Below are 13,112 nucleotides of genomic sequence, written 5' to 3'. Positions count from 1 at the left end.
GGAGCAGAGCCCATCCATTTTATTCTGTTGCAGAGATTGCTTCCTCACTTATTTTTACTCACTCTCTGTTGCCTTTGTAAGAAATACAGAGATCACTTTTCTTTTCAAGTCAGTTCTCCCCTACAAAAAATTTTACAAAGTAAGTTTACTAAAGCACTACTGGGCTGCACATAGCATGTAGGAAATAGAATTGGGAGAATGAAGAAGAAATATGGGGCATAAGATCCATGGCAAACAGATTTAATTATAGTATCAAGAAATTACTAAAAGAGAAGATAAAGCATTTGAGTAGAAAAGATGTCAGGAATCACGTAAAAATAGAGATTACAGTCCTATCTCCTCAACAATCTTCAAATGCATTGCTGAACAACTCTGCATTATAAAGCCTACTGTTTATAACAGTGGCCTCTTATTTTAGAAATATAGCCATCAAAAATTATTATAATACAAAAGCATAAATGTTCAACTGAGTTTAGATACCTGGCTTATTCCCTTTTTCAGTATATTTCATGTCTCAACAATGCTGAGTCATTTTTATTCAGTTTTTGAAATCTTTCCATAAAAGACACTAACAACTTTGGTATAAATATTTTACATCTATCTCAAATTTTATTCAATGGAAAAGATAAGATTACATTCAGATTTTAATTATGTCTAGAAAAATAAAAGCCCTAAGGGGTAAAATGTAAGTCTGTAATCTGCTTATTACAAAATGCAATCAATTAAGTAAAGCCTTCATTCCGTACCTTCTCAATGGTACGCTGAAGCTAATATCTACTGAGATGTGTGAGCTTTTTGTTAAATTTTCAGGAGTTTTGTGAACTAGTTGCCAATCACAGACATTATTAAAATTTAAAGTATTTATATAAACCTACTAGTTAAGTATTTATATAAACCTATAATTTAAAACAAAGGTAATAAATACTCAAAATTCATGGCATCCTAATTATTTTACTACATTTTACTTCCATGATTTTTTGAGGTTATTTAAAACATCTATTGTATTCACAGGGTGAAAATACCGTATATGCTGCAGTACCGAGTATCTCTTATCAATCCCATGTTTATGTTTAAGGACATTCTATTGACAGATTCAAACTGGCCATATAAGGAGTATTTATGCTACAGAAATTTAAAAACACTATAAAGCAGAACTTGATTTTTATTTTATTGATTGTCTAGACTTAAGTGATAGAGAAAATGTTAATACTGCAGATTCAAATTGAAATGTGTGGCATGTCCCTAGTTATTACATTTCCAATAGTGCCAAAAAATGGAAATATTCTCCATGTATTTGAAAACCGTTATTCAATTCAGTGAAGAAATTGCTCACATCATTGATGAACCAGTAAAATTCCAACATAACCCATGCTGAGGCTGAAACAAATTACAGTTTAATTAATATATTTTTCACTCAGTGAAAAATAATTTAACAGTGGATCACATATCAGGTGTAATGATAACAATTATTGAGGAATGAATTAGCAATTGAGATTAACTGTATTTGTGACATTTTGTTCGAACTGCGTCCATAGTTTGCTATATATACAACAGTTCAGCAAGAATAAATAAAACATTCTCTGAAATCAGTTGGTTATATGGAATTGACAATAAAAAGTGCTGTGTATTTTATTATTATCTGTCAAGTGTGTGTTATACATCTTCTATATCAGCACAATTTGTATTATATTTTGTAGTATATATGCATGCATGTGTGTGTGTGCATGTTTATTTTTGCCAGGAAGCTGCTTGTTAAACATTTACTGGAACACTACCCTGGGTCCTTCCCTTACAATGTTAACTGTGGCCACTACAGATCATGGAGGAGCACATTAACATGCCCTGGTCTACCATGTGAAAAGAATATTTTAAGTTCTAAATTGAAAAGACACACATGCACAATACTTACTATAAATTAGTGGAAACACTTCTCTGGTCTGTGTTCAATGTGAAAAACCTCTCTGCTGTGAATATGGGGAGTCCATGTTTTCATTAGATCATTCTAAATGAATCTCGGCTCAGGTGATTTATAGCCAATTGCATCAGCCTAAATTACACTTTGCACATTCATGTTGAAAATATTCAGGGAAACAGTTTTCACTGTATTAGATTATGGAAAAGGAATTGACATCACAGGCATCTAAGTATCAATTGGACCTAGAATCTGATGAAATCATATTGAAAAGCTGCATGTATTACTTTGGCAATCAGATGACTCACCAGCAGAAACTGTACAGATCTCACGAGCAGGCCTGGTGGCCGGAATTTATGCTTATGATTCACGGGAGTCACATGTGCTCCTTTCAAATACACCAGATACAGCTTTCTACTTTATCAAAACAACATCAATCAGTCCACTGTGCTGATGACAGTATTTTTATGTATGTAATTTAGTCCTTGGGGAAATTACTCTTCTATAAGGTTCTGGGAAAAGAGTGAACTGTTTCAGTTATTGTTCAGTTCCACATATAAACAACAAAAATGGAGGAAGACAAAGCTGACTGATATGAAAGGGAATCCTCTGTTGCCCAATTAGAAACAAATTTTGTTGTAAATTTTGAACTGACTGAGAAAGTGAAAGAAAGCTTTGGTGAAAGGAACAGCACTGACTTTTGCATAATTGTAGACTTTTCACCTGAAGCATTCCAAACCAAAAAACAGTGAGTGGAAATGTTGTACAGTGTCTTCTCAGACTGCAAAAAGATGATAATATTTTTATGGATCTTCTGAGAAAACAGAGGAGTGATTTATAAGTATAGATATTGAAAACACTGCTGGAAATTTTAAGGATGGGTAGGCAGAAAATCTTCTGTGATCATCAAATTGAGGATGTCCTGAATTTGGAGATAGGGCAAATTTGGACACAAGGAGCTTATGCAAAAGGAACAAGCAAACAAACTGGAATAAATTGCTGGAAAAACAATACTCCAAGTGCTTTTAAACAGCTCTTCAGTTTATATAGACCTTTAAAAATATATTCTAAAATAAATGTGGATAGAAAAGAGGCCCTGACAGAACTAAACTCTCTTCCACCAACTACAAATCAGAGAGAATGATGATTAGTTTCTCCTAATGAGAAACTAGGGTTAGAGCATCACATTAAAAAGCAAGTCTAACCTTTCTTCCTTCAATGTACGTGACTATGGACTTGCAAAGAAGTCCTTCTTCCTTCTAATTCATATTACAGCTTGCAGGATGGTTGGGATTTACATCTTGAATATTGTGGATTTTACCATACAAATGCATAACTAGGAGGTGGCCTGCTTTTATCTGACTAGTTGACATTCATAAATAAAAGGGTAACAGTAATGGAGGAGGGCTTTATGAGAAACCTGAGTACATGATGCTATCCAAGGCTCTAGAAAGGCAAAAAATGTCCCTATTTGGAAGATACATTCAGCAGCTCATGTGCACATTTCAGTTAATATATAGACATATTAAAGATCATATGCACGTTTGTCTTGGAGTGGAATACAAAAATGATTTTTATTCAAACCCAAATGGTGAGAGCAAAAATTATTATGACAAAATTTCTGATAAAGTAACTAAAATTAACATCAAGCCCAAACTTCTAGCCTTAGCCATGAGTTTTTACCAGCTACATCTTTTGCTGGAGTTATTGAGCAGCAGAATTGATTCTTCTGTCTCCTCTATAGCCTGCATAATTTTCTCATAACATAAACAATTTCATAATCAAATGGCCACAGGAACGGCAAAATATCAGAGAATATGTCAAAATGGAAGGAAATCCTGAGATTATCTGATCTGTAGACTCTTCCTATTAAATTAAACATTAAATGCCTGAAATGTTATAAGACGTTATTAAATATCTGAAATGAAATCTCAGTATGAAAAGCAGACATGTTAGGTGGATGCCTCAGTTGAATTCAGTCTTCTTATTGGGTAAGATGAGTCTTTGTTCACAGAACTACTTTACCACCTTCACTGAGTCCCATGGTTCACTGCAGCTCGGAATGAAATCTCCTGATTTTTCTTCATGTATAAGGAAACTGAGGTCCTGTATGCCAAGCCACTTTCCCCAAAGGTCAAATAGGAAGATAGTGGCAGTGGCAGATTGGAGTCAGTACCATGTTCCTCATACAACACCACAAAGAAGTCAACTTGGTTAGCAACCAAAAATCCGACTGCATTTTTTTCTTAGATTCCATTGTGCCAATGCATAACCTTTGTACTCTTTCAATTTTAAAATGGCACTCTAGAAGAAAAAAAGATATCTGGGAAAGTTTGCTGTTAAGAATATTTTCTCCTTCAAGATTCCTCAAGTTCTACCATAGACTCAGTTCATCACCTGTCAAAAAAATGACATGAAATCTCAGCATTCTCCCTAAAATACAGAGACCTGTGACATCATAATCCTGAAGCCCAAGAGACTAAGTAGGAAGCTGAAACATATGACATAAACTGTAAGGACCAGAGTAGAGGAGGTGAAGTGAAGGGGAAAAGAGGAAAGGACATCCACATCTCTTTGGACCTTTGGACCGATCAGTCTAAACCTTATTTTTGTTGTTGTTGTTTTTTGGTACATGTCCTGGTTGTTCGTTCCCTTTGTTCAGTTCATTTTGCCAAGTGTTTACAGAACACCCATGCTGTGCTAGTACCGGTTATCACCTCTGAACAAATAGAATAATGTTTGGAGTGTGACTCACACCTTGAAGTCCACTTCCTTTTAGAGATACTGTCTCATATTCTGTAAATTTAAGCTAGGAATAACCTCACACTAGTTACTCAGTGTTTGAATCTGGAGAAGGAATAGAAGGGATTATCTGCTGGGAATGCTTCAATATTGAAATGTTCTTTCCTGAAGCTACTTTTTTTTCCCTCTCAAGTCACATATTACTGACCCACAGCAAAACCCGAGATTCCAACAGACAATCCAATCTGAAGCAAAGTTTCTTATTCAGATGTTGGACGGGTACTAACTCAGCACCTACTTGTGTGAGATACTCTTCCAGGTTTTGGCATAGAGTGGTGACCAGGAAAGATCAAGACCCAAGCACTCTGTGGTGCTTCCATTCTCATGGGGGGAAGAGAAAATAATAAGTAAATCCATTATAAAGATTATGATTTCCACTAGTCATAAATATGATGAAGGAAATATACATGGAAATCTAATATTAATCTAGGCATGGGTATTGCATATTATGATTGATCAGGAATCAGGTTCTCTTAGGAGGTGACATTTAAACTCAGACCTTTAGGAGATCTCAACTTTCAGTATCCTTAGAGTCAAGTTGAGGGACCTTATAAGACTCCAACAGAAGGAACCACACAGTTTCATGCTGCAAGGGCAAGGCTACTCTGTTTTTAATTGATGGCTAGACTTCATTAAGACTGAAATGAATAACAGTGAGGAAAGGCGGGGCAGCTACTAGAGACAGAAGAGTCATTGTGATTTAGTTGTTTGGTGAATTGCTCATACTTTCAAGGATCATCGGTAGCATAACTGCACCTTGGTGTTTGGAGAAAGCACAGTGCAGCAGCTGGGCCAGCCCAGGACTCTCTGTGCCTGGAGCTCCTGGTAATGGACCTGCCAGCGTGTGAACTGACGTGCCCAGTGCTCCCACGGTGGGAAGCTGTTTACTCTCTCCCGGGAGGACACAGGGTTAGACATAGTTAAATCTATAATCATTATCAACCAGATCAACACGTTCTAACCGACTTGCTTTTGTCGTTTTTTTCCCGAACAGTAGTTCAATGGCCTGTGAATGTTTTGCTTCCAGTAAAAAAAAAAAAAAAAAAAAAAAAAAAAAGATTTTCTTATTTAAATAAGTCATTTCATGGTCAAAGGAAGCTTTTGTTACTTCATAGTCCACTTCTCTTTTCTTCTTATTGCTTAATAAAACTGAAAAGCTTGTACTTGATGCAGCCACTGTGTAAGTCAGACAAAAATTGCTGACAAAAAATGTATTCTAAGTATGTTTTAACCCCTGGTGGCATAGTTGTTAGGAATGTGTATTACTACCGTCTTAAGAGCTAAACTTTCACAGTTCCTAAAATTATGGCTATTTCCCAAAATCAACCAATTATGACTATTTCCAAAAATCAAGCAATGCTTAGGACAGACCTTAAGATATGGAAGAAATGTGAGACATGGCTTCTTTCTTTAAGGAGCTCACAGCCTAGTTGAAATTGCTAAAAGACAATCATTGGCAGTATATGACAGTACAAAGTTAAGCTATGTTAGGAGATAAGCTAACAGGACGGTAGTGGCGAAGCAGGCCAGCAGAGGAGGCTGGAGCCCTCAGGTAGTGCTTGATGAGAGAAGTATGACTTGAAGAATGGGGAGTATTTGGAGAGGAAGAGAGTGAAGTTTTTCAAGAATGGGGAATGACAGAGGAGCATGCCCAGAGCCGGGAATGGGCTGGAACATTTTCATGGGAGAGGGTGGAGATGTGAATAAATGCAGCCGTGATTTATTTGGGTGGCTATTGGGAAATGGTCAGATTGATATTCTGCCATGGCTTATAAGGGGCCAGCATGTTTTATTAGCTACAGATGCCTGCTGAATGATTTTGCAAAAGTTTGACTTATATTGATTTTTCTGGGCTGCTCAGTGGACCTAGGCAAATTGTTGGTGATTTATAAATATTTGTTATATTACTTGTAACTTGACCATTGTCTTCCTGGCTCATAGGGTGTGTGGAGGAATTTAAACATAAAGACTGTCAGAAAGCCTCCTTCCTCAACATAAAGTCATTGCAAGGTTATTGAGACACCCCAACAAATAGAGGGGCATCTCAAGGCTAAGTTCACATCCTTCTGTTTATGAACATCTCAGTGAAAAGTAATTTTCTTTGTTACTTCCTGTGCAATTTATTTTTAGTGCTTTGTTCAGAGAAGATGAAGTGACTCAAGTCACTTCCATATTCCAGCAAAATTAAGGGATTTTAAATTGTACTTTATGTTTTTTGTATTCATAGATATATTTTTATTCTTTTGAAACCTGTACAATCTTGCATCTCTTGGAGTTATTAATGGAAATTCCATCTCTCCTAATGTTTGTTCATCATGTTCCCTCAATCCGAAGTTCCTCTTCAGTTATGGATTAACTCCTCATACAGAAATATTTTTATAATACAAATGAATACTTTTAAGGACAATTCGCTCTTTTCTTCCTTACAGTTTGAGTCATCCAAGAATGAATGTCTGATAATTCCAGAAACTGACATAAATCTGAATTAGCTCTGGATCCTAAAGAAAGAATTAGCATGACCCAGACTTTTGGGTTAGTAACCCAACTGGAAGGACAGAAATCGGTTTTTAAACCATAGAGAAGGCCGGACGTGGTGGCTCACGCTTGTAATCTCAGCACTTTGGGAGGCTGAGGAGGGCAGATCACGAGGTCAGGAGTTCAAGACCAGCCTGGCCAGCATGGTGAAACCCCGTCTCCACTAAAAATACTAAAAATTATCTGGGCATGGTGTTGCGTGCCTGTAATCCCAGCTACTCAGGGGGCTAAGGCAGGAGAATAATTTGAACCCAAGAGGCGGAGGTTGCAGTGAGCCAAGATTGAGCCACTGCACTCCAGCCTGGGCAATAGAGTGAGACTCTGTCTCAAAAAACAAACAAGCAAACAAACCATAGAGAATGTGACTAGGACCTCTAGTGGCCAAACATGGTCCTGCCAGGCTCTGTACTCGAGCCATATCTCTTCTGTTCCAACAGAACAATCATGGGAGTTCTTACAGCACCACCTCCCCAAACACCACCTCTTGATATTAGCAAACGTTTACAGTAAACTGTGGGACTTGCAAAGAGACCCTGCTTTCTGGCTGTGGAGATAGATATCCCTGAAGTAACTTAGAGCTATCAGGACCACACACCTGCCGGGAGCAGTGGCTCACGCCTGTAATCCCAGCACTTTGGGAGGCGGAGGCGGGCGGATCACGAGGTCAAGAGTTTGAGACCATCCTGGCCAACATGGTGAAACCCCGTCTCTACTAAAAATACAAAAATTAGCCGGGCGTGGTGGCGGGCGCCTGTAGTCCCAGCTACTCGGGAGGCTGAGGCAGGAGAATGGCGTGAACTCAGGAGGCGGAGCTTGCAGTGAGCCGAGATTCCGCCACTGCACTCCAGCCTGGGCGACAGAGCGAGACTCCGTCCCCCCCAAAAAAGGACCACACACCTAGAAGGCACGTAAGGGAATTCTCAGACCTTCCCAACATCTGATATCCCACTTTTGATTGGGGTGCCCCTGATATATCTGAAACAAATAGTCAGATATACAGAAATATTTGTACACTTCGTCTCATAAATTGGATCAGCCTAGTGTATCACCCATCCTTTGGATTCAGGGAATATTAGAGCAATTTGGTTCTTAAAAGCAAAAGCATTATTCAGCACTGTCTATGTTGATATAGTCATAAAGAATACAGGTCTTTTTTGTACTCTTAACTCTTTTCTATAGATTTATCTTTCTTCGTGTGTAAAATGAAGACAAAAATAATAATACCTGTCATACAGTGTTATTAGATTTTGCTAATGAATGCTGAACTTTTATGATGGTGCTTGGCACATTATCACTCGATAATCGGAGGTTTTTAGAGGCTTCTACGATGCTGAGGATGACTCCTTAATTTGTTCACCTTCCTTTTCTCCCCACCCCTCAGGACCCACGTATATACGCCAACGTAAACATTAATAAACTTAATCTGGCCAAAGAGAAAATAAATTTTGTAGTAGAGAACCTGCCATTCAGTATGATATGTTCAGGCCACTTGGTTAGGGTCAGGGATGCAGCAGGGGTTTTATTGTGCCTTTTGGAGCCTGATGCATCTGGCACGAAGTGAGTTTTTTTATTATAACTCCTACTATCAGTCAGCAATTATCAAAAAGTTCCTGAGAACCAGTCCACTTATATTTTATTCTGTGAATTTAAAATTCTGAACTGCAGCAGACAGTCCCCAAATGAATTTGAGGCCTTTTGAGAGTGTAAAATGACTGGAATATCTTTCTTCTCTCTTTGTCCATAGGTTAACCTCAGAGCCACAGACGTCAGGCTCATGCGCCAGTTGCTTGTAATCAATGAGAGCATCGAGTCCATCAAGTGGATGATCGAAGAAAAAGCCACCATTACCAGCAGAGGCAGCAGCCTCAGTGGCAGCCTGTGCAGTCTGTTGGAGAGTCAGAGCACCTCCTTACGTGGCAGCTACAACAGCCTACACGATGGCAGTGATGGGCTGGATGGCATTTCCGTGGGAAGTTATCTGGACACGTTGGCAGATGATGTCCCAGGCCATCAGACCCCTTCAGACTTGGACCAATTCAGTGACAGCTCCCTAATAGAGGACTCACAGGCACTACACAAGCGTCCTAAATTGGATTCTGAATACTACTGCTTTGGCTAGTGACACAGTTTTTTGCATGGGACTGGTGTGCAATTAACTTGTATTTATCCTTCTTCTCCGCTGCTATATTTTTGGTGTGATTTTTATTTTAATAAGATGACCTTTTTAAAAGAAGCTGATTTTGAAACTGCTTAATGGTATTTCTGTTGCTCCTAATACTTCTCATCTGAACTGATTTATTTTTCTCTGTTACATCTCTATTTTTTATTTATTACAATGATTTTCTCCCTTCTTTTACAGTAGCACAAACAAAGTAGGGGGAAAAGAATAAGCAATAATTATGTTTTTGCTTTTGTTTTCAGAACGATGGGTCAGGGATTACAAGAAAAACTTTGCTAAATTTTACAATAAACCAAAGTCTGATAACAGTTAATGTTGCTGCTTGTGTTCTTAAATGACTTAAGGTTTCATCTTCCAGAAGATATTGAGATATATTACTGTTTGCAGATAAATATCCCAATAGCCTACTATCAGCAGCCTTCTACTGCTTCCCTAAAGCAGAACTGTTATTCATTTAAGAAGTCTAATATGATATACATTCATCCTAGTATAAATAAATAATCTCTAAGTGTTCTGAAATGGAATATTTAACGCACATAGACAGTGGATATTTAGTTTAAATATAATGTTATTAATCCTCTGCATTTCTTTTATCTTGATAACTCCCAGTGAGGGAATCTAATTAAGATTTCATGCTGTTCTTTGTAACGATAAATGTTTCTGGACTAAACACTCTATAATACAAATCAAAAAATCTTCCTTCTTATAACTGAGAAATGTTTCACCCAAATTTCCTTTGTTATTATATATTTACTACACATGTTGAATTTATTATTGTTTATTTCCAAGGCATGTATTATTCAATTTCTAATTAAAATATATCAGGGCTTATATTTTGCACTGATCTTTTCCCATAAGTCGCTTGATATAATCCTCATCACAACAATCTCATAATGTGAGGACTGTCATCATCCTATGTTTGAGGATATTGAGGCACATAGAAGGTAGGCCACTGAGACAAGTCTCCCAGTAAGTGTCAAAGCTAGGATTTAAACTTGCATCTGTCTTATTCCTAACAATAACACTCAATAACCTCTTTGGTAATTATTGATGTTAAATAATAAAATGGGAATGAGAAAGCAAATGTAAGCTCATAACAAAAATTAAAAATGTAACCAACCAATTTTAAACAGAAGATAATGAAATATGTAACCATATGTCCACAACCTTGCAAGGAGAATATCCTCAACTACAAAGAAGTGGCAGGCTGCAAGAGTGTGAGGCATCAAAGGCAAATTCTAACTTCTTTAAAACCTACCCTTTGCCTTGAACAAGCCATGCACATGAAAGGCCATTTCTGTTCTCAGATCAGTTTCAGATCGTGAATACAATCTGGTAAATTTCTGTTACATTCTTCTCGTGCAACCCGCTTCCCCTGCTATATGGCCACCCCATGCCCTCTATAAATTTTCCCTCTGGAGAAAGGAAATGCAAAAAGCACAAGAGTATGATGTGGGAGAAGTGTCTGGAATAGTTTTCATTTATATATTGTATTTTAAGGAAACTATAATGAACATTGGCAGAACACTTGAGAATGTTTTTGGCTTTATGAGTTTCAATATTTTATATGCTTTACATTAATTCCTATATTTTTTGCAAGATAGCAAATAAAGATTCCACCATTTAGATATATGGAATCACATGTAAGCCAACAATTTTTTAATAATTGATTTTACTAAAAGGAAGGCAATAAACATTTAAGCAACACTAACTGTTAACATATTCATTGGTCTCAAGAGAGTGAGTGCATAGGAGTGCCTCATTTTTAACTGAAGAATCCCCATAACTAATCTCTGACCTGGACCATTTGATATTTGATCTCTGTCAGCACCAGAAGGAAAAGGGGTAAAAAGTTATAGTATTTTTTAAACTATTCTGCCTACACTGAGTTGTGTTTTCCCAGAGAAGATGGAATTTTCCTGAGTTACATTAATCTCTCAATTTTTATGGACTTGTTAGTCTTTTAATGGATAGAAAATAATTAGATGTAAGGAATTTAGACACGTTAAAACTAGTACATTTTTGGAGTTTTGCAAATAAAGGAACTCTGGAAGACCAACCTAGGAGTCTTAACTAAACTTCAAGGAAACAATGTTTATACTACCAGCCAGCCCCAAAGTACATAGTGTAAAGTTTTAAGTATTCATCAATGTTTGGAAATGCAAAAAACATTATTTACTGTGGGTGGACTATAAAGGTACTTGGAGCCCACAAATAATTGCATTCAGGCATTTGTTTCCACAACTTCATAAAAACACAATCCACTTTGGGAGGCCGAGGTGGGCGGATCACAAGGTCAGGAGATCAAGACCATCCTGGCTAACACAGTGAAACCCCGTCTCTACTAAAAATACAAAAAAAATTAGCCAGGCGTGGTGGCAGGCTCCTGTAGTCCCAGCTACTCGGGAGGCTGAGGCAGGAGAATGGTGTGAACCCGGGAGGTGGAGCTTGCAGTGAGCCGAGATCAGGCCACTGCACTCCAGCCTGGGCAACAGAGTGAGACTCCGTCTCAAAAAAAAAAAAACAAAAAAAAAGAAACACAATCACCTCCATGATGACAAAATAAATATTTTTTTATTTTGTTTTGTTTTGTTGAGACAAGATATCGCTGTGTCACCAGGAAGAACACAGTGGCACCATCATGGCTCACTACAGCCTCCAACTCCAGGGTTCAAGCAATCCTTCTGCCTCAGCGTCTAGAGTGGGTGGGACCACAAGCATGCACCAACATACTTGGCTAATTTTTTATTTTTTGTAAAGATGGGGTTTCACTATGCTGCTGAGGCTGGTCTCAAACTCCTGGACTCAAGTAATCCTTCCACCTCTGCCTCCCAAACTGCTGGGATTACAGGCATGAGCCATCCTGACAACCAACAAATGATTATTAAGCCTAGCATAGTGGTACATGCCTGTTGTCTCAGCTACTCAGGAAGCTGAGATGGAAGGATTACTTGGGCCCAGGAGTCTGAGTCCACCCTGAGCAACAAAGCAAGACCCTGTCTCTAATAAAAATAAATACACATTAAATAAAGGAAAACAAAATAAATGATTATTTCAAGCTCCTCATCTTACTGATCTCACAGCAGTTGACATATTTGATCTCTCCTTTTTGAAAGAATGTCTTCATTTTTCTTCCAAGACAAGACTTTCCCTTCATTCCCCAATGCCTGCATGTTTGCAGACTCCACTGCTGGTTTCTCTTCATTTTTTCTGACCTCCAAAGGCAAGAGTGTACTTGGGCTCAATTCTCTTCCAAAATTTCTCCCCTGGGGAATCTATTCAGTTTCACAGTTTTGAATGCCATCTATGTGCTGAGATTTCTAAATGTATGTGTCTAGCCCCAATCTGTCCCCTGTACTCCAGTCTCCCATGTCCACCTGCCCCTGCAGCATCTCTATTTGATGTCTGACAAGCATCTCAATCCTAACATATCCAAAACGGAAATTTTGCTCATTTTGAAATCCTTGCCAGTGTAGTAAATGGTGCCTCCACTCATCAATTTTTCAGTTCAAAACCTTGAAGTCATTCTTCACTATTCTCTTTCCATTACACAACATCCGTATCATATGAGTTACATGTTAGAAATATATCCAGAATGCTACGGATTCTCACCATCAACACCAATGCTATCACTCTAATTCAAGCACCATCGCTTCTCCCTGAAAATACTGCAATAGCCTTGTC

General features: G+C 37.9%; 1 protein-coding gene across 1 annotated transcript in view; it reads left to right on the top strand.

Annotated features, from left to right (window-relative positions):
* The window catches only part of LURAP1L (leucine rich adaptor protein 1 like), a 47,678-nt gene extending 37,419 nt beyond the window's left edge, over window positions 1-10,259 (top strand). The window contains exon 2 of the mRNA XM_004047806.4: window positions 8,994-10,259. Within this exon, the coding sequence (XP_004047854.2) occupies window positions 8,994-9,368 (375 nt within the window). The 3' untranslated portion in view covers window positions 9,369-10,259. The remainder of the gene's footprint in view (window positions 1-8,993) is intronic.
* Window positions 10,260-13,112: the final 2,853 nt, after the last annotated feature.

The sequence above is a fragment of the Gorilla gorilla genome, chromosome 13 (assembly GCF_029281585.2).
Source record: "Gorilla gorilla gorilla isolate KB3781 chromosome 13, NHGRI_mGorGor1-v2.1_pri, whole genome shotgun sequence".
Lineage (NCBI taxonomy): Eukaryota > Metazoa > Chordata > Mammalia > Primates > Hominidae > Gorilla > Gorilla gorilla.
Note: the sequence above shows the minus strand (reverse complement) of the source record. Positions and strands in the feature narration are given on the sequence as shown.